Below are 21,180 nucleotides of genomic sequence, written 5' to 3'. Positions count from 1 at the left end.
CAAGCCGAGACAAAACTCTCGTGCGGCCCACTTGAGCAGCTCAGACTCTAAGTCGTGTGGTAGAGAACACTACCAAGACAGCCAAGGTACTGGTGCCGGTGTTGCAAGTATTCTGTATCAGTCCTCGACTCTGGCACAATACGGCTTCCTTGAGTGATGCCCACGATCAATTGGCTCTGTTCAGCGTTCGGGCTCGAGCAGGAGCTCTCTGTGTGTGGCAAGCACTCAAGACCCAGCGAGGAGCTCTGTGTAAAACGCAAACGCCCAAACCTTGGAAGATGCCACTGCCACTGACAAGGTGAAGGTGCATTTGGATCACCTCTCACTTTCACCCTGAGATCAACAAGCCATGGAAAACAACCCCCACAGCGACTGAATTCCCACAACCCTACTTCAGTCGGCTTTTCCGTCAGAACTAGGCAATTCATTTCAAAAAGCCATTTCGACCCTTGATTGAAAATCTCAGACAACCTCGCCCCAACCTCAACCTCAACTCCACCTCCTTTCAATTCAACAAGCAATCAACTTGCCAACAACCATCCTGCCATCCCCATTCAAACCCCCATCTGTCAAAGCCCTTTCAGGCAGCCATTCCACCATGGACGATGACATCATGATGCTCGACCAGGCCATGGACGTGGACAGCAATGTGCCTGCTGTCCCCGTCACCACCAGCGCCGATCCAGCCACGACCACGACCATGACAATGACCACGACCACCGCCGCCACCACCAACCGAAACCCGCTCCGAGCCCGTCGCAACATCTCCAACCCGAGGCAGAGCCGAGGCAGGCCCCACGAGCCCCTCAAGATCAACACAAGCGCCAGGATCCACAAGTCCCACGCCCCAACCTCCAAGACAGCCCCCTCCTCCTCCCACAACCGCCAGCCCTTCAACGTCAGGGCAGACGAGCTCTTCAAGGCCCACAGCCGCGCCGTCAGGAAGCAGAAGGTCGCGCGCGCCATCGCAGACGGCACCTTCCAGATCCCCCGCGACACAGACATCGTCTCCCCGGGCCCGGCCCCCGACGAGTACCACCGCGCGGAGGAGCAGGAGCAGGAGCAGGCGCAGGAGCAGGAGCAGGTGCGGCGGCTCGACGCCGCCCTCGTCGCCGAGGCCCTGCTCGACCCCGTCCCGGGCATGGCCTTCGACCGCGCCGCCCAGCCCAGCAGCGCCCTCGCCACCGGCAGCGCCGGGATGGCGGACCTCGTCCGGGCGCTCGAGGCGTTCCAGGTCCACCTCGCGCGCAAGGGCATGGCCGTGCCGTCCGAGAGGGCCGGCGCGCTGGTGCGCGGGCTCGCGCGCGACGTGCTGCGCACGATGATGCTGCGGCCCGACAGGCCCCCTCCGGGCCCTGATGGCGGCGCAGACGCGTTCTGGGCCGGCGTGGCGCGCGACTACCCCGCGGGCAAGAAGCTGCGGTGGCTGGCGTTCAGGGTCGGCTTCGCGGACCCGGAGGGGAGGCTCAGGCCTGGGCTGTCGCGGGATGAGTACGTCCAGACGGTGCTGGAGGCCCTGGAGCGCCCCGGGTCGCATCCTGATCTTGTGAGGGTGAGTTGGCTGTGCTGCTGCCCCTGTTGTTGTCTTTTTTTGGTATCCTCTCAACTGACCAAATGCTGCATAATCATTAGGCCCTCCGCTCCGTGATCTCGCACATGCCATCTTTCATCGTGGCCAAGCCGTCCACCCTGCAGGCTCTCATGGGCCACTTCGAGACCGCCCGCGCGCGATACCTGGCCAGCCTCAAGGATGATGCCCATCATGGCGCTACTACGCCTTCAGGTAACGCTGCGCCCTACCAAGCTGATGCGATGGACTGCGGAGAGATGCCACGGGGTGGCCGCGGTTATGATTCCTCAGACGACGAGGAAGATGGCCATCCGCGGGTCGGCATCGTCGACGGCCGGCCCGAGGACGGCGGCCAGGTCGACGAGGGCGTCCCTTCCGAGCTCGGCCAGTGGTTCCTGGTGAACCTCGACAGGTTCACGGCGTCCAAGGGCGGACAGCAGCAGGGTGGGGGTCTTGACGCCGACATGCTTTCTGCCCTGGATCTGGGAGGCGCCAAGGCGAACTTGTAGAAGGAAGGGATCATGAGAGGAACGAGACAAGAGGAAAAGAATTGTTTTTTTTTCTGTGGAATGGGCAAGGGCAGACTGGATGAGAGGAGAGAATTTGATTCAGGTGGCTCGCCCCATTCTCTGGTCATTGCAGAAGAATGAGTAGGGTCGGCAGCCGTGGGAGCCTGGAAGCTTCTCATCTGCTCAACTGCTGGTAGGAGACAGTTCACCAGCGGCTTGGCCGAACTGCAGTTGCTTAAGGTCTAGATCGAGCAGAGCAGAGACAGAATGAACAGTCAGGGTAGCAGCCAAGCTTCTGACCAAGATCAGCCACATTCTCAATCTAAAGCCGCGCATTCTGTCTCGAGCTGCCACAAATGGTGTGCTTGGGTCCGATCTTTTGACCGGCGTTGTCTCCTGCAATGGAACACACCTGAGAACGCAACTGTCCTTCCAAGGCCCGGGATGCTTTAATCCGGATCCAAATCTTCTAGCCTCTGCACTGGGAGCTGGGATTGCGAGCATGCCAGGACGCCACCCCCGCGACCTAATTTTCATGATCCCCGTGGGCTGGCGAGACCCTAGATAGTGATAGTTCCTCTGTGTGTGAACCGAATTGTTGCTAGGAGATTTATATTCCATTCACTGTCAGAACGGGGCCTGTGGAGCAGGAACAACTTTGTCTCCTGGCACCATGGGCCTGACATGTTGTGCTGCGCCTGAAGCCTGCTGTGACCGACCCGCAGTCCATGTTGATGCCTTCCCTCTAGTTTAACACAGACGAGGAGAGCTTAAAGTCTACGTGGAGAGTCTGCGCTCCAACATGCATGCTCATGTAGTATGTTTGTATGGGGTCTGGCCGTGTTCCTTAGTTCATGCTGCACTGCAAGACATCGGCAGCTCGCCTCGAAATGGAACCTTATCCGTTGGTGATTAATCTATTTTGACCGACGACCCTGGGGAGGTGGTGAGTTCGTGGAGAATATCGACGTCCAGCTGAAGCGGCTACCATCTACCAATTGCGATTCGACAGAAGGGTTGGACGTTGTTGTAGCCAACGCGGAGCCAAAATAGCCCGCCAAGGATGATAGAGCGGTTGAGGTGACATCGCCATAGTCACCATTATTAAACGTGCGGAGTTCCTCCGCCGGCGTGATCGGGAGGCTGGTCTGGATCGCCAGAGGCCACCTAGACAGGCGGACTGCATAATAAACCGCCGCTGGTTATGTACCAGAATCAAGACCACGGAAGTTGTCCACCTATTTCACACCCACAACCACAGATTATTAAGTATATTTTAACATAATCAGAATCAGAGACCTATTCGCAAGATATCAGTGTGATTATAATTAGGCACATATGATATGGTTGTGGAATGATCGTGACGTTAACATGAAGGGTTTTGGTGGTACTTGGACTTAGCGGCGGTTTTTTTTGCAGCCTGCCTGCTAGAGAGGCCAGATAAATAAAAGAAAAAACACCAGTTGACCCCTCCCACCCACCCGCCTCCAGAATCGTCACCCTGCTTCTAGATCTGGGCCGGAGACCGCCCATGTCAGGTGGCGAGGCCCTTCCATTTGGTGAGCGCCAGGGACAACTTCCTGATGCGGAGACACGATGCTGCAGCAGGTCAGCCACACCTCATCTATCCCAAATGAGACCCTCTGGGCCTCCTGGACCCTGAGACTAACTGCCAGTGGATAGCTTAAATCAATTAAGGTTGAGCCGGTTCCGGCCGTTGGCCGTGGGGCAATGGCGGGTGAACCGGCGCGCAAGACAATAGGCTGCGGTCTGGGCCTGGAATAGCTTGGGTCCCAGAGCGCCGGAGTTGCGGGTAGCAATATGGATAAATACAACCCAAGCTCGATGGCCTCTCAGACTATCGCAGCAGTGGCGACAACCTCTCGAAAGTGGAGCCATGTGATCGACCAGCGTTAATTGTTGCCGATGCCGTTGCCTGTCTATATAAGAGGAGGCTCCACTTCTTGTAATTACTCCTTGTTGTTTCCCCTAAGGTGTTGTCAGACAAGCCAGACGAGGATATTCCTGAACCATAATAAGCCGCAGATAACTGCCTCCTTCGAATAACCACTTATCAACCCCCTGCTAATTAACAATCATCCATCCGCTGCAAATACCACCACCCCGGAGATGCTGTCCAAGCTCCTCGCAACCGCCATCCTCCCCCTCACCGCCCTGTCCTCCCCCTTCCACCCGGGCGTCCTCAGCCCCCGCGAGCTGCCCTCCTCCGCCGGCAGCGTGACGCAGTTCAAGTACTCGGGCAACGGGTGCACGCAGGGGTCCAACTCGGTGACCCGCTCCGGCGGCTGGGCCACCCAGACGTACAGGTTCTCGCAGTTCGAGGCCGACACCGTCACCGCGGGGACCCCGACGACCGAGAACTGCGAGCTGCACTTCCAGGGCGCGGGGCTGACCCCGGGCTGGCAGGTCAGCCTGGCCGACGCCGACGTCACGGGCAAGCTGGTGCTGGCGCCCGACTCCAGGGTCAACTACTACTGGCAGGTGTACTGGAGCGACGATGCTGCCGACACGGTGAGTCTATCTATCTTGCGTGGGTGGGATGATGATGTTATGTATGTATATCCTGGGACGACGGCGCTGACGGGCGGACCAGCTCACCCTGCAGGGCGCCATCGATAATACCGGGGGCAAGAGCAAGATCACCAACAACAACTACACTATCAAGGCCAACGTCACGGACTCGCTGTGGTCCCAGTGCATCGGCTCGGACGGCAACCCGGGCATCCTGAATGTCAACTTCAGGGTGGCGGTTGTTGGGGACGGCAGCTCATTCGACGTTGATACGGAGACGCTGAACTACAAGTTTAGGAAGTGCTGACAGCAATGGCCGGGTTAGTGGAGATTTTGTTTTTCGAGCGTGTGCCCTTTTCTTGAATGTTTATGCGAGCCATGTGTTATAATTATGAAAAGTCCAATCCAAAGTACATACCAGCTTACGTTGTACTCTGCTTTGACTTTCTATAAGCCCAGCCACTCAAGCAGCCCAGAGCTATGAGTATTGGTGAGGTGAAACTGTTTAGAACCGCTGCATAGTCTTTCAAATTCTTAGCCGCGGTCCACATAGGCCCCCCCCTCGGAGCCCGTTTGACACGGCAACGAAGGTGGACGCGGCCATTGGAAGCGGACATCCTTATGGCGGAAGCGAGGACGGGGGTAAGCGGTCCGTTGTCGATATTTCTTGCCCAGCGGCCCGCCGGAAGGGCGTTGAGAAGAGACTTGTGATACCTGGGCTCTTCTACCGCGCGCTTGACACCGTGCCCAGTCCTCCTTGTTGGCCTGCAAGACAATAACTTCCCAGCTGGCAACAGCGCCCGACTCGGGGTGGGTCGAGGGGCTGTGGCAGTTGGTGGACTGTTATGCCACTTGTGTTCTCGGTCGGGACATTGCCCGCTCCTGGCGCTCTTGAGGCGGCGATCACTGCGAAGCAAGGATTTGATTGTTCCAGTGTGCCCACTGATCATATGTGGTCATGTTGGTGCCTGCTGCAGCGACAATATGCGCCTGCTTAAAACGCGGCTCCGAAGGCTGCTCGACAACTTGCTCCATGAATACAAAAGGGTCTGTTACCTTTGAATGGGACCGGCATGTGGCTGAAGAACAGCCAATCTCGGTGATTATCATCTGCTCAGAAGTGAGAAGTGAGTTGTATGGGTTTATCAAACGATACTGCCTGCGCATTGAACTGGCCGGGCTGCCATGGACGCAGAAACTTCAAGTTTCACCCAACGAGGGAAAAAAAAAAAAGGCTCTGTGCAGTATTCCGTAGAAATTGTTCAAGTTGATTGTCATACTCAGGAAGGGATAATCGGTGCGTAAAGGAATGTTGTGACGATGAGGTTGATGGTGAGATGAGTCTTTGCTGAGATATGAGCACCACAAGGATGTTTCTGTGGGTTGGTTTCTGGTCTCTCATCATGCAATAGCTTTGTGGCCTTGATTCTCTGTGTTGATGGCAATGGAAGGAGAATAAACGGTAGTTACGTCCTCATTTATATTCATATCACATATGAAACGACCATGGCCAGCTGTAGATGCTTTGTCAAAATGAACATTGACCACGTTGTAAGAAAAGAATTGTCCACTCAACCAGATAGTAAGTTCCAAAGAGCGCAGGTCAGAAATGACTTTCTCAACTAGGCCCCCATAGGGTGTGATCAATAAACAGCCATCCTAATCTGTGCGTCATGAGTTTGACCATGTTCGGAAATCTTGGATACGAGAACCAGTCTTCTCTTCAAGAGCTCCCACATAGGTCGTCACGGGCGTGAATTGCAACGTATATCGTGGACTTTTATGAAGTATTTCTGTAAGGCGACATGTCCTCGCAATGTAATCGACAAGATGGGCAACCTCAATCGTGGCCATATGTAGGCTGCCAGTCGCAGTGAATGCTTGTTACGTGCTCAGTTAATTCCGAGCATCGGAGAAACGAAGACCGGCTGCCGCTCGCCATGTTGAGGGCAGTGATAGGACCGGCAATGCCGCCACAGCACTTGCCGCATGCAGGCGGCCCAATCTCTGCAACTCCAAACTGTCTTTGCCCTGGCAATATCAGAGCAAACATCATAGATCAGGATTCCACCGCCACCATGAGGCAAGTCCATGCAGCATCGGCCAGTGGAGTGACCACCGCAGAGTCACCCGCAGTCCTCAACGTGAGCGATCATGCTTTCCCAGATGTGGAAGGCAACTGGACGGGGTTTCCGAAGCAGAGCGGCCAGTCGTTGTCGTATTGGCTGCAGGGTGTCCGATGCGACCCTCTGCTCGACCACAGGTCGACGATGGAGCTGCCAAAGTCGGCAGACATCGTCATCATCGGATCCGGGGTAAGTTCCTATATGACGGGGGCAGCAGGCGCGATGAAGGGGGCGCTTTTCCGGAGGCATATTATGACCTCGACGCATTATTGATAAACACCAGATTACGGGAACTCTGGTAGCCAAGCATTGTTTAGAGACGTGGCCGGAGAAAAGCATCGTCGTGCTCGAGGCTCGCGAGTTCTGCAGTGGGGCTACCGGCAGGAATGCTGGCCATTGCAAACCAGACCAGTGTGAGCTCCACACGCAACCTCTCTCTCTTCATGTGGCTGACACAAGAAATAGGGCGAGGTTACTCAAAATACGAGGAGGCCTTTGGTGCGAAGCAGGCGCTGCAGGTATAACGCCAACTTCCTCGCGGCCTAAACTGGCAAGAGCCTTCTTTAACAGTCGAGTAGATATTGCAAAACGAGCAAGATACATGGGAAAGCCTTGTGAAATATGTCCGCGAGGACAACGTCGACTGCGACCTTTGGGTGGGCGATACACTCGACGTGGCCATGACACCGGAAGTCGCAACACTGGCCAGAGACGTATTCGAGAGCTGTAAATCTGCAGGTGGCAGGGTCGACCATGTCAAGGTAACCCTTGATCCAGCAGAGGCACGCCGAATCACCCGCCTCAAGGGAGCCCAGGCCTGCTTCGCATGGCCGGCATCAACCCTCCAGCCGTGGAAGCTGGTGGCCCATATCATGAGGGGCAACGTCGCACAAGAACCGCGATTTAACTTGCAAACGTACACCACCGTCCGGAGGGTCACAGAGAGCGGCCAGCCTGGGAGGTGGCTCGTCCACTCCGACAGGGGATCAGTCGAGTGCTCCCAGGTGGTCCACGCCACTAATGCTTACAGCGCCGCCGTCGAGCCGTCGCTGCTTGGCTTGGTCACCCCGACACCGCACATGTGCAACAAGGTCGTTCCCTCGCCGAGATTCTCAGGCTCGAAGGCCTTGGGGAACTCCTATGGGGTGTTATTGCCTGATGGTGCTCTCTTCAGTGTGAACCCGCGGCCAACATCTGACGGCGTGATCATGTTTGGAGGCTCCAACCCCGGGCAGAAGAAGTTCAAGGAGTGGCTGGAGAAGAACCCCGAGCACTGGACGGACGATGTCCTTTCGGAGTTCCCAGAAATTAATGCGGCTGTCAAGGCACTGGCGGAGGAGCAGCTTGAGGGCTGGGCTGCGGCAGTGCCTGCACCGGGTGTTTTATATGACTACAGCTGGAGCGGTATTATCGGCAATACAACGGATGGTGTGCCTTTTATTGGGGAGGTCCCGGGCCTCCCTGGGCAGTGGATATGTGCAGGGCATAATGGGCATGGGATGGCGAGGACTTTCACTGCGGCCCCTGGGCTTGTGAAGTTGATGAGTGGTGTTTCCTGGGAGCGGGTTGGGTTACCCGACGCATATGAGCTCACATCTGAGCGACTGTCAAGGCTCAGAGGCGTTAGGAGATAGGGCATCGTTTAAGAATGACTACAGTAAAAATAAGGCATGAATCAGGCTTTGTGGTTGTCATTGGACCATACTGAATGGGTGAGAGGTGGACAGTCACAGTCTGGACGCTCTGTGCAAGAGACTATCAAACTTTCGGGAAATTTTAAAGATCGTTACAGTTTAACCTGAGAACATGGGACTCTGGAATCTCCGTCCAATACATCTACAAAGATATCAGTCCTGTCACGTGCTGGCTGATGATCGTGGCCTTCATTTAAGGAAAGACAGCTCAGCCAAAGTCTTTGCTTGATCCACTGTACAGTCACTTTGAAAGGACCAGGTTCACATTTAGGGGAGAGTCTGCTGAAGAGGTGTTTGAGCCAGCCTGCAAACGATGCCAAACGCCTTTCAAGGAACTGCCATCCGAACGGGCCCGCCACATTCACCTCTCTACGAGCCATGCCACTCCCAAACTCAGCCATCCAACAGTGAAAGTAATCAGTCACCATAAACCATTCACACGTATTCTGCCGGATCTGCAGACGATTGCAGACCGCCCACACATCTACTTAAATCCTGACTTGCAGCACACCTTGTCCCGACCTCCCATCCTACAACTACTAGTACAGACACCCTCCCCAAGGCAAGGGTCGAAGTACCAAGACCAACTCGGTCAATATGCAGAATACTAGTCTGTACAAGTCGATCGTTAGGTCCATTTTCCTAAATCTGGGCATGGGTTCGAGCGATGACGAGTCCTCCGCTCCGGACATCAGCGACGACAGCGGCGACGACAGCGGCGACGACAGCGGCGACGACAGCGGCGACGACAGCAGCGACAGCGGCCCAAACGCAACAGTAAGTTCCACGGCAATCAAAGGTCTTTGTGCATGTCAAACGTATGATTGACCTTAAGAATAGCCTGCAACCGAGACCCTGTCTTCTGGCCAGTCGAAACTCCCGAACACATCGCGCCAGATCTTGTCAGCACAGCACCCAACCTCTACGCGTGGGGCAGATTGGGGAGATGAGAGCAACATTGGATTTGGAGGTGAGCCTGACCGCAAGTCACATCAGAGCTTGGGACATTCAGACTGATTATATGTCGGAAGCAGCCTCCCTGACGCACGGAATACCAACCTATCCGATCCCTGACATGTCTAGGGTGCAGGATGATATGGACCGGCAACCGCTTTACCAAGGATCGAGCGACCCTTTCATGGTAGAGAACGATGATCTCCGATCTCAGCGTGCCACTCAAAACCCATGGCGCACTCTTGCCAGATTCCGCAACCCTCTCGATAAGAAACATCTCGGCTTAGGTGCTCGGTTTCCACTCTTGAGCTTGCCATTTGAGATTCTGTTGATCGTCGTCGGACACTTGCCCATTGAATCGGCCGCCTGCCTCGTACTGGCCTGCAAGACGACATACTTGAAATTGGGAACCGCATCTTTCAAGATGTCCAAGCCCGATCTCTGGAAGTTCCTTCTTCTCATCGAACACGAGCGGCAGAACTCATACGCTTGCAGCCGCTGCCTCACACTCCACCGACCGCCAGACTCACAGTTACACGGCCGATATAGGTGCTGCCGTGGTTGGAGCTGGCTGTCACCTGGAGTGCTGCCGGACACCATTACGCCGGGCTTAGTCAAGATGATTGGCAGGAAATGGCTCGAGGATCCCAGGTCTTGTCAGGAGTACCTATCTTGGGGCATCATGAGCGAAAAGAAGACGACTCGTTACATCAAGCTCGCCACACATGTGATCCCACGGATGCTAGGTGGCAGCCTGGTGCTCCGGACCGAGACCTACATTCACCCATTCTTCGATGGTCATTTAACTCAGCGGACACTCATGGAGCTGGTAGAACAAGTCAATTCTAATACACAACTCCCTGACGTGTGCAGTCATCAGAAGTGGGCATCCCATCTCACAAATCTCCCCAGGCTCAAGAAGGATGTGAAACCAACCAAGTGCGTCGAAGCTGAAGATGATCACGACCACTGGACGCCTTGCTACTCCAATGAGAGGATAATGAGAGTGAGCCACGGCCATGAATATCCTATCGAGATGTGCGACCTCATCCACCAGCAACCTTGCCGAACCTGGAAGATACAAACGCCCAAGTCAACAGCTGGGACTCTCGAGCTCAGGGAGGCTCGCGAAGACACCAGGCCAAAGCTGGAGGAGACGTACAGTGGTGAAATCATGGGCTGCAGGAAGTGCATCACCGACTATTCCGTCTCGGCCCGCGAGGTGCCCGGCCTCGGCTATTGCATGGTACTCACCACCTGGAAGGATTTGGGCGGCGTTGGGGTAGGCTTTTCCGACAAGTGGAACCATCACATCGCGAGCTTTGGGTTTTTAGATGTCCTGGACGACGTTCGATCTGAAGATCAGGTGGGCCAGGCTTACGAGGCGTTCGAGAACTTGGAGCGCAGCTACCTTGGAACCCCTCAGCGATACCACCCGCAGCCTGACCGCAAGATGATTCGTGACCTGACCCGACGCGTGCAGAAGTTGGGACACAGCATCGACAGCGATGATACCACGGACAGCGATGCCGACACTGACTCGGGGGATGACACCGAGGTAGACCTCTGAAAATGAGGACAATTCGGACTGAAAGAGGTGTAATACTCCCTGGAGTACATTCGATAATAGGTTGCATGAGACGATTCACGAATTTTGGAAGCTGATGGAAGCTGGGAGGCTAGATTTGCTTAGATTGTATTTCGGGCAATGGCAACACCGAAAAGGAAACGGTCCGTTATTTTTGCCTGCGTGCCCCCTTGAGCTGACTCTGGAGCTCATGGCACACTCCTTTTTGTGGCTACAAAACAAGTCCTGTTTTATTCCCCTCGAGGATAATACACCCATTGGTCTTTCTCCTCCCTCTGCTGCGCATTGCATTGAATCATGCCTTAGTTGGTAACTACAAAACTTCGTCAACGACACCACACACCCCTGTAAGTGTTGCGAGGTTTTAGCCGTTGTGGGTTTGTGGCGCCCACTGCGCCACTGCAGGCAGCAGTGGGTAAGTGGAAACCGAAGCCCATCGGTACTTGGACGAGATTTTCAAGTAACCCTCAACGATAGACAGACCAGTGTCATACACTTACAGAAACCTTGCCAGCTTCCGCAAGTTTTGATGAAATTTTAAGCTCTGCAAGCGGACCAAATCACCGCGAGAATCAGACACTGTTCTTCTTATTTCTTTTACAGTACCTCTTAACTCACACTTTTTATTGGCCTAAGTCTTTGAGTGGTTGACGCAGTACGAAGAGAACGCATGCGCCCTCGGATGTGTACGGATTAAGAACAAAACCACCGCAGACCATTGTACCTGTCCTCCTTCATCATGTCGATGTCATTTTGGGATAGTTGGGAAGAGCCCGAGGACGGCCTCAAGCGCCCCAGTCCCTATGTTGAGGATTTTAGAGCCACGATTGAGACACATGTCGCCCCACCACCTTTTGGCCATTCAGGTTACAACTGCCGGGATAAGCCGAGGGAACGAGTCTCCATGTACAAGCTCATGGATTCTTTCACCACGCAGAGCGAACATGTGCTGCGGAACCCGCCCATTAATACGATTCAACGTCACGGAAAGGCAATCGAGACTGCGGAGCTCGTGATCATGGAGCCACTTGCAATCGGGGACAACCGGGGGGCACAGGTTGTCTCGGTTTCAGTCACACCGTCTGGCGGAAAAGACTCTTTCTGTGCCGTCGCCAAGATCTTCGACGCCATGTACTACCCATTCCGGAATCAGGAATGGGGACATGCCCAGGACGTCGTCTATCTCGCTGATGTCGACTACAGCCGCGAGGCATCCGCAATGGCGCTTGCCGAGGAGATTGGCGAGGCGGGACGATCTGCGCCCAAGTTCTACGGCTCATGGACATTTTCTTTGCGTGTGCCTGGGCGCAGCTCAGATGTGAGGACGAGGCCTGTGCGGTTGGTGCTCTCCGAGCTGCTTGAGGGGCCTAGCATGTATAAACTGTTCCGCAGAACACGAGTTGGGTCTGCTGTGCAGATGGACGCCTATCACCTGCCTCTTGAGTACCGGTTGGAAGTTGTGGCACGTGTGCTTGAAGGTAGGGTCAGGCAGCTTCACGGAGGGCTCGATCAGAACGATTTGGCGCCGCGCAATATCATCATTGTTCCACACCCCGACACCCAGCCCCCTGGCCGTGAGGGCTTGTTGGAGTCAGTGGACCGGTTGCGCGTTGTGCTCGTGGACTATCGCATGTCTATTGTATACCGCCTGTCCAAGTGGCGGTCGCACCCATTCGAGAAACTGGAGCTCCCGCCCAATCCGATGGAGAACTTCTGGGATCAATCACTTTATCAATTCAGGGGCTGGATCCCTCCGGAATGGGACCAAAAGCCGTCACTCCAGCAGCAGTGGCTGGTGCAGAGGTTCGGCGGAAATGAAATGATCAACAAATATGCGCCCATCGCAGAAGAGCTTAAATTTGCCATCATAACCACAAAGTCCGTTGCTACCGCTCCAGCTGCGGGGGCCAGGCCCGAAGCCGCATCCAATACAGCCAAGACTAGCACTTCTCATGCCAATGCGACGACGTCTGCGGCCAATAATGCTGCAGCTGAGCCAGTGACAACGACCCGTTCAGCCGCTCAGAGCAATTCCTCAGCAACCAAGAATATAGACCTGTCAACTATTCAACCTCTACCGCCGATGCCTGACAGTAAATATGGCTTTAAGAAATCGCCACTCAAGGTTGACCTCGTCTAAACTCGACAAGGATGGACTAGGGAGGTGCCTGGCATTACTGGATGTGTTCGCGGGAAACGGTTCCACATTTCTCACAGAATAACGAGAGAAGGCTGTGTGTATAGCCACCGAGACTAAATCATGACTCAGGAATTAGCTTTTAGTTCCTATTCAATAACATTCTTTTTATCATCCACAAATCGTCAATCACTTAGTGACAATTATAGCTACCTACTAGTAGTGTCATTAGTTACGGTTTGTGGGCAGATTACAAGGCACACTTACTTAAATACCTGGGTACCTAGGTAGTAGCTATTGCGATGTTTAGCTTTTTGTACATCATATAAATAGCCATAAATGTGGCATGACTTTGAAGGCTTACCACTAATATTGGAGCTCTTTAATTATCTAGTCGCAAATGCGGTGTCAAAAGCTGAGGTCGGTAGCCAGGGTGAGCATTTACACTATAAAAGACTAGTTGCACACCTTGTCATATAAATATTCATAAAAGCCTGTGCTTGAAAGAGATTTCAGAATTGTACATAGTATCCGTCAGTAAGCTACTAGTACCTCAGGTGCTCGTAGCGTCAGCTGGATCTCATAGATATTGATGGTTATTACTTATCTCTGAGAAAATTTGGCTATCTATTTACTAGCTCACTTCGCTGCCCAGCCGAAATGTGCAGAAAAGAAAGTCTGAAGGCCTAGCGTGAAGCGTGGACCTGTAACTACATCCTTAGGTTGACCGCCGGCCCACAGGTACAGTTCAACACCGACCACAAATTTTATAAGAGTGGTGAGGCTCCCAATTCCTGAACCTTTTTCAACTTACCTACTTGAAGTTCACACAGGCACACTCGCACACACACAAGCACTTACCAACGCCTACAACCTACTTCAACCAAGACAGACTACATTTAATTAAAGAAACAACCATAAAGGAGCGGAGACAACGCTTGGATTCCTCAGCTTCATTCGATTCTACTACTACCTTTTTGGCACTCGTACTGACTCAGCAGCCTGCCTGTAAAATCAATAAGAAATGTCGAAAGGCCAAGGAGATGGGGGCGCTGCTGGGCCGAACTGGCGGGACAAGTTAGCCATGTTGGACCAACGATATGGATGTGATGAGGATGACTGCTCGGAATCGTCCAATACTTGCGGTTCAGACAGCGAAGAAGTATCTAGGGAAGACCGGCCTTCCCCAAACGAACAAAACAGTCACAACGACACCGATGACGCGCAGTCCACGGGCAGCGTGATCAAGAACCCAGCCCAAGACTTGCCAGATGTCTTTTATGATGACGACGAGGATTGGGAAACTGAGAGTGAGGAGGATCACGACGACGAGAGTGACGAAGACGACAACCAGCCGAAGTCCTCACTGTTGACCTATCTCTACCATCGCTTCGGCCCGTCCCTCCGCTGGGAGAACCGCTGCACTTGCTGCGAGTTCCTAGTCGACCGCAGAGAAGCGCGAAGGAAAGTAGAGAGAGAATACTTCGCCCAGGCGGGAGGGAGCTGCCTCATAAAGGACCCATGCGTTCTTCTTCCCTACAGAATGGCTGACCTGCCCGGCACGGAGAACGTCGACAAGCCGGTGCTGACGGTGACGACACCGGAGGGGGAGGAACTCTACCCACACGACTTGGAGGAATACCCGGAGCCGCCGGAAGATTCGCGAGCTGGCGGGCCACTCGCCAGTCCCAACTCAAGGAGATATGCGGTGCCGTATGAGGAGGAGGACGGGCCGGACCTTTGAGAGAGAGATTTGGGATAGCGGGTATATGTCTTACCGCGGAAAGCACTTGGATATATGGAAGGCATAGCATCGTCGGAATTTTGGAGTGGGTCAGGTATGGTTACTTTTTTTTGGTGGTCTACGAAATGCAAAATATAATTTTCGTCGGAGGCCAACATGGCGGTGCCTGAATTTCAGGTCGAGTTTCCTGGCTTCCTTGGATATCTTGGCACTAACATGGCACTAAGCATGCCGATACATGGCACTTGTACAAGTAGCAGCGGTTAGCGTTGGAGACATGCCTCAAGTTGGGTCACATGGGAGCGCGATGGGGAGACTTGATGCTGGTATACCTGTGTTGTCTACCTAATGAAACGATTGAATTTCTGTTGGGAGTTGGGTTTGTGCTCAATCACTGAGCAATCCGAATCAATAAATGAATAGAATTTTGATCCTCCAATGTGTCCATGTCTGTCTGTCCAACCATCCACGTTTCCGCCGTTTCAGGGTCCTCTCCTCCACTTTATCCTAGTGATTGTCTCGTTCTTTTATAGGTCGGAGTCGTCCTCAGGTAGCGGGGTCTTGACGGCGCTCTTGAAGGTGCGAGCGAAAGACAGCCACCAGTTGAGGTCTTTGTCCTGGTAATAATTGTCGTTTGGCTTCTGCAGCGCCAAGTTCAAGTTGTCGCTGGGGCGGTTTGGTGCCCCAGTTGTCAAAGCTAGCGTGGCCGGCTTGTCTGTCTGTGGAGTGGAGCCACCAAAAAGACCTGCAGCTGAAGATGTCGACATGATGCCTTTGTCGATATAATGAATGAATGATTCTGTATGCGTGTTGCAGTCGGGTGGAACGAAAGTCGCAACGGGCCGGGGACTTCAGGATGAGATGCGGGATCCGTATAATGTGGCCGGATGAAGGTTAGCGTCACAACAATAAGAGGGTTGAAGATACGGTCAAAATACCAATTACTGAGATCAAAAATCATTCGAAACACCTCGGGGATGCATGAGAGTATCCTACTTGGATTTCTTTGTGCCGATGGGAAATGCTGTGGTGCTTAAAAGCTCGGAACCCGGAACAGCAGGCAACAGCCAAAAGGGGGGCTAAAGTGGCTGCCTGAGGTGGATGTCCGCATGCGGATAGTCACCCGCGAATAGAAACCACTTAGAATACACTTCAAATTCGTTTTTACACCGCCAAAGCATTCAAACCTTGGAATCCAACTGTGGTTCCTATGGTCGTGAGCAGGAGCGGCAATGATGACGGCTCTAGGCAGCGTCCTGAAGTCATAGTGTTATCGCCTAATTAATTTACTGTATTGACTCCGCAATCACAGCAGGGACGCACAAAAGTATGACCCACTCCTCTCTGACCACCGGCGATACCCAATCTACAAACGAGCATGCATTGCAGTCAAGGCAACTTCATTGTGGCATATGCGCTAAACAATTTGATTCTACTGACTCAACAGATAATTCGGATGCCTGAATTGTCGCTACTCGGGGTCCTCGTGCCAACACTTGTCTTGCGGAGGAACAGAGCCAATGTCCTCGGCCATTGCACATTCTGACTTTCCCACATTCATCACATCACCTGCTACAAGAGACAGGTGCTCTAATTAATCCGTCTTGTATACCAGCTCAGTTCTCTTCCCTGGCGCTTGTCATCAGGAGCTTAAAGTTGAGGCCCTGGCTCAAGTTCAGCAGGGACCTTGCGAAGCCAGTCGAGCACGCCCATGAGCTCCTCAACCCAACCCACGTACTTTGTCTCATAGTCCGCGACATTGTCCAAGATAAATATCACCGCCTTCACATTCAAAACTCGCTTTAGTAGCTCGATAAACAGTCAGCACGGGCATCGATGTGACCATAGGCAAGATCTTGCACTGCCAGTGCTTGCTCAGGGAAGCTGTGTTGGCCGGCGAGGAGGTGGAAGATTGTGATGACCGGATTCAGTGCCAGTGTCGCGGCGAGGGAGTCACAAAAGACCGGGATGGGCGAGTGATATTAGAAACGCTACATTTGGAACCCCTGGCTTGGCCAACTGTACATATATAGCATGAACCAACACATTGTTTCAGCAGTTTCCGCGGCACGGTGAGGCTACCAACAAGATGCACTGCCTCTGAAGCCATGCTGGAGAATGCCAGCGGAATTACATAAGCGATTGCCCAGCAAATGACTCCAGGCTTCAGCCATATACAACGGGGATTCATGAACTCGACCTCTCAAACCGTGAAGACCCATCTAGCATTCTCGCATCAACTACATGAAGGGTATCTCGATCTTTCAACCCAAAGTTAATTCCAAAATGCCTACGGAAAATTCTACACCACCACCGGCCCAGATGAATTCGAATGGCCCCAAAGCATCACCGCCGACCCCACCTCCCGCCCCAGCCCCTCGAGCTCCTCTGCCTCAGACACCTAGTGTCATGCCTCAAAGCAGCAAACCAGCAGTCGAAACACCTTCTGAGTATCTCAAAAGCCTCGCATCGATGCCAGCGGATTATTTGACACGCCCTGTGGAGGTGGAGCCGATCCTGAAGCAACCCTACAAACCAGTCTACTACTTCTTTTACGGCACCCTTACTCAACCTAAGATCTTGTCACATATCCTCGATCTCAAACAGCCGCCTGTTCTACGACCTGCAAAAGTCGTTGGCTATACGCTTACAAACTGGGGCCAGTACCGTGCCCTTATAGATGGCAAACCCGGTGAAGAAGTAACAGGATATGCGTACCTCGTGGGCTCGATTGATGACGAGCTGAAGCTGGCTAAATATGAGACCAATGCTTACGAGCCGGTAGATTGCCGGATTCAATTTACAGACAATCGGACTCCAGAAAACCTGTATGGTATGACGTTTAAGTATGCTGGCGACGCCGAGAGCTTGAAGGCCGGAAAGTTTGATCGGAAATTATGGGAGCTGCAAATGGGCACGAGGCTATCGGAGAAGTGGAGGGCCAAGGGTACACATTTGAACAGTTGAGATGTAGTTACACAGTGTCCCAGGCAGATGTCAAGTCGTTTGACTGCTGCTCGATTACAGTCTCTTCATGGCGCAAGCTTCGCTCAGGTGCCCGCTCCACGGTCACGGTATCTATTCATAGGTACAACTCACCCTTCTATACCTGAATAGGTCGACTGGAGGGCAGCCTACTACCTATCTAGGTACTTAAGTAGGCATGTATCGGTCTGAGGCAGTTTCGTTTCTAATCCCCATACAAATAAAACGTACGAGGCACCTTTATACAGTGGTAAACGCTCAAGGCCCAGCGTTTAAAAAGCAAAGCGGTGCTAACAATAGTGCAGAGAGAATACAGTACGTGGGGCGGTGGTCTCAGCCTCGTGCCGCATGTATCGGTCTCAAGTACTATAACATCCTATAAATAACCTCCGACAGGATAACATCCTGTTGGAGAATAGATGCAAGCTACAGAGGCTCCTTAAAAGCTGCGGCTTTTGAAACTGTAACAATGCTACGGTCGGTATTAATATGATACCGCTTGTAATCGAAGGCCCTACTTGACACCCGCTTCAAGAAATCGGCTCCTATTTTGAGAGATGCCTTTGCACAAAGACATTTCTGCGCAGCGAAGATGCTAGACGCCAAGGTCACATGGCACTTCACGTCAGGTCATTCAGTAGCAAAAGCACCTGCTGCGGCATCGTCTAGTTGCTCATGTCATGAAAGCCGAACAAAACCTCCTAGGCCAGTACGCTCCAATAACAATCCGAGAGTGTTGCGCTCGCATGCTGATGTACTTGCCTGGGGTTCTGTACCCTTCTAAACTATCAGAATACAAATAAACTGAATTCAATACTATACAAAACTAAGCATTAAAGCAAAAATAGCAAACATCTGTGGGAAGTCGCAGTCGGTCCTTCTCTTGACTGACACAAGATTGCAGTCGAATTAACCTGACAGGAAAAGGAACCAATTGAACCTCACAAGCTGGGACTGCATGACGGATTGTTGCTGCCTGGCGTAAGACTTTCCTATTAACGGCGGGGCTGGGAGGTCGCTCAAGGTACTCATCGGCGGTAATTTGGACAACTACCTGTTCCGTGCGGCCCTCCGTCTTCTCCGCCTGGCTGATACGACAAGCGCAAAAATCCTCTTCAGAAGCTCCTGCTTGCCCCATGCGACGCCCTCCCTGGTGCCGCACACTGGGTCCCTGGCGAATGCGTTGGTAACGTCGATGTGCCACTCCTTGATCGTCATCTCTGCGTTCCTTTGCCTACCCTGGACATCCGTCACCGCCATGGTGACTTGCCTGTTGATCAACCCGTCGCCTCGGGCGGAACTTAGCTTCCCGAACTCGCGCGAGTCTCGCCAGTCCTGAGTATGCCGACGTTGTCGGATGAGCTGCTCAAGGAGGCGCCAGTGCAAGATCGTCCAATGTTGGGACCCATTGGGTGCTTGCTGGCCTAGCCACTCTTTCTGTCGAACGATCCAGGAATCTTGCTCGGCTATTGTCAAATCAGATCTCTGTTCTGTTCTTCGTCGTTTCTTCACTCTGCCTCCAATGGTCGAGTCGTCAGGGTCGTCATCGCCCGCCTTTCGTTTTGGACCCCTGCTTCCTGGGGGAAGATGTGCACCCCGAGTATCTGCGCATCGGCAGAGAATAAAATTTTCCTTGTCACCAAAGTAATCCGGCCCGTAGTCAATGAACAACTGCTCTCCTTGAGGTATATTCCTCAATGCCCGAAACGTGATGGTCCTCCTACCCCCGCAGATGGCGCTTACCGCCTCGACATTGTATGTCCGACAGCGGTGGTTCACAAAACGTGTCCAGTTCCCGTATTCCTTGGCGGTCGAACTAGCTCGAGTACCCCTTATATTGAATAAGTAGGCGTCGTCGTCTCTAGTTTCTGCCAACGTTGTCGGAATCAGCTCGCCTAAATACTGGTCAAGCATAGCGCCCTCCAAGAGTTCCGTGGCTGCGAAGACCCCGAGACCCATGTTGCCTGCCTGCTTTACTGCGAAATGGAGAATAAGTACAAATCATTGCAAATGCGGGTTGACAGAAGAAGCATGGGGACCTTTCCCCGGGGGCCCTCGCACTCTCTCAAGACTGGAATATGCTACCACCTGGGAATACGTACTTTCGAATCTTGCTACCTGTGCCGGCGCCCGGCGCCAGGAAAGAGTCCTATTAACACAATCCAATCCAGGACAACCGCCAGACCTCTGTTCGCATACATAACAAGCGCCAGGCCAGACCATGCTAAGTGGTCCCAGAATGCCGCGGACGTTTTTTCGGGTATCCCGATTGATAATCCCATTCCATTTTTGTGAATCTACGACAAAGTCGAAAATTTCACATGGAAAAGAGTTTGCATCTTGAGGAACGGTGCCGCCGTTAGGGGCGATCTGGAATGCGGGCTGATTGGCGGCATTTGGGAGTGTAGAGGGCTGATTGGGGTCATTTGGGAGTAAAGAGGGCTGATTGGCGGGGGGCTGATTTGGGTTATTTGGGACTGAAGAGGACATGGTGCATTTCGAGTTGTGCAATAGCCGGCATACGAGTGTTGTCCAGAAACAGTCGGATTAAATGTAATATGTGTTAATCACGTTTCCTTTACGTTGGATATGTGACTGCGGTCTTTGTCCAAACCCTGTGATGGCCCTTCCTTTCAACTGCTTGTCACTCCCGTGAGTACGAATAGAGAGAAAAAGGCAGTGGTGGAGAGTGGTCAAATCCGGATTTGAAGGACAATGGGGACATGCCTTCAATCCTTTTCTCATTTTAGCTGCCCGTATTCCACTGCCGTAGTTTCGCCGGAATAGGCAACTTGCAATCAAGCACATTCACTACCTGGGTGGTCTTTCTTATTCCGAAAGACATGTCTGGACGTAGGCCGGAGATTATGACTGACGTCCGTTGCGGATTCATTCCATTCACAACATAGCGAACTTAAAAGAAACACCATTTGCCGAATCTAGCACCAGAGGTACAAGGAAAGGTGAGAGGGAAGCGCCTTCTACTACCCAAAACCATACCTAGGTATTGGCAGCTGAGAGCTAGAGGACCAAGTCGCCTCCAGGGCTGTTTCACACGGTTTGCGGCTTATTGTATGGAAGTATAGTCAGTCCAATAACAGCGTTTACTAAGGCTGCAAGTGTCGCAGATGAGGTTCCTGGATATAAATACTGGTATTATTCAGGCAGTCAGACGTACTGGCAGTAATTCCACTCCGTCTGGACTTACGAACTACCCCAAGGGAAACAGAATCGTATTTAGTACTATTTGGCTATATTAGTGTGCTCAACACATCAAAACGGCTACGGAAACCTCTTACCAACGACTTGGTTCGGATGTTTTCTGGCTGGTTTGAACTTAG

General features: G+C 52.9%; 8 protein-coding genes across 8 annotated transcripts; 6 read left to right on the top strand and 2 right to left on the bottom strand.

Annotated features, from left to right (window-relative positions):
• Positions 1 to 598: 598 nt before the first annotated feature.
• Positions 599 to 2,079, top strand: KVR01_012993 (uncharacterized protein; the record flags this gene model as incomplete). Its single annotated transcript, XM_044786682.1, has 2 exons — positions 599 to 1,552; positions 1,633 to 2,079. 2 exons carry the CDS (start codon positions 599 to 601, stop codon positions 2,077 to 2,079), a joined length of 1,401 nt encoding a protein of 466 aa, XP_044638149.1.
• Positions 2,080 to 4,209: 2,130 nt separating this feature from the next.
• KVR01_012869 (uncharacterized protein) lies at positions 4,210 to 4,918 on the top strand (the record flags this gene model as incomplete). Its single annotated transcript, XM_044785325.1, has 2 exons — positions 4,210 to 4,611; positions 4,694 to 4,918. The coding sequence occupies 2 exons, from the start codon at positions 4,210 to 4,212 to the stop codon at positions 4,916 to 4,918; spliced, it is 627 nt and encodes a 208-aa protein (XP_044638025.1).
• Positions 4,919 to 6,671: 1,753 nt separating this feature from the next.
• On the top strand, positions 6,672 to 10,955 carry KVR01_012872 (uncharacterized protein; the record flags this gene model as incomplete). Its single annotated transcript, XM_044793702.1, has 6 exons — positions 6,672 to 7,150; positions 7,203 to 7,255; positions 7,316 to 8,213; positions 8,846 to 8,945; positions 9,064 to 9,105; positions 9,284 to 10,955. The coding sequence occupies exons 3-6, from the start codon at positions 7,418 to 7,420 to the stop codon at positions 10,953 to 10,955; spliced, it is 2,610 nt and encodes an 869-aa protein (XP_044638028.1). The 5' UTR covers positions 6,672 to 7,150; positions 7,203 to 7,255; positions 7,316 to 7,417.
• Positions 10,956 to 11,472: 517 nt separating this feature from the next.
• Positions 11,473 to 13,113, top strand: KVR01_012904 (uncharacterized protein; the record flags this gene model as incomplete). Its single annotated transcript, XM_044792288.1, has 1 exon — positions 11,473 to 13,113. The coding sequence occupies exon 1, from the start codon at positions 11,713 to 11,715 to the stop codon at positions 13,111 to 13,113; it is 1,401 nt and encodes a 466-aa protein (XP_044638060.1). The 5' UTR covers positions 11,473 to 11,712.
• Positions 13,114 to 14,134: 1,021 nt separating this feature from the next.
• Positions 14,135 to 14,854, top strand: KVR01_012885 (uncharacterized protein; the record flags this gene model as incomplete). The annotated part of the gene is made up of 1 exon (XM_044786019.1): positions 14,135 to 14,854. One exon carries the CDS (start codon positions 14,135 to 14,137, stop codon positions 14,852 to 14,854), a length of 720 nt encoding a protein of 239 aa, XP_044638041.1.
• Positions 14,855 to 15,381: 527 nt separating this feature from the next.
• On the bottom strand, positions 15,382 to 15,621 carry KVR01_012930 (uncharacterized protein; the record flags this gene model as incomplete). The annotated part of the gene is made up of 1 exon (XM_044790555.1): positions 15,382 to 15,621. The coding sequence occupies one exon, from the start codon at positions 15,619 to 15,621 to the stop codon at positions 15,382 to 15,384; it is 240 nt and encodes a 79-aa protein (XP_044638086.1).
• A 1,519-nt stretch (positions 15,622 to 17,140) lies between these two features.
• KVR01_012985 (uncharacterized protein) lies at positions 17,141 to 17,821 on the top strand (the record flags this gene model as incomplete). Its single annotated transcript, XM_044791613.1, has 1 exon — positions 17,141 to 17,821. One exon carries the CDS (start codon positions 17,141 to 17,143, stop codon positions 17,819 to 17,821), a length of 681 nt encoding a protein of 226 aa, XP_044638141.1.
• A 1,068-nt stretch (positions 17,822 to 18,889) lies between these two features.
• On the bottom strand, positions 18,890 to 19,798 carry KVR01_012986 (uncharacterized protein; the record flags this gene model as incomplete). Its single annotated transcript, XM_044786201.1, has 1 exon — positions 18,890 to 19,798. One exon carries the CDS (start codon positions 19,796 to 19,798, stop codon positions 18,890 to 18,892), a length of 909 nt encoding a protein of 302 aa, XP_044638142.1.
• Positions 19,799 to 21,180: the final 1,382 nt, after the last annotated feature.

The sequence above is a fragment of the Diaporthe batatas genome (assembly GCF_019321695.1).
Source record: "Diaporthe batatas strain CRI 302-4 chromosome Unknown Contig00022, whole genome shotgun sequence".
Classification (NCBI taxonomy): Eukaryota; Fungi; Ascomycota; class Sordariomycetes; order Diaporthales; family Diaporthaceae; genus Diaporthe; species Diaporthe batatas.
Note: the sequence above shows the minus strand (reverse complement) of the source record. Positions and strands in the feature narration are given on the sequence as shown.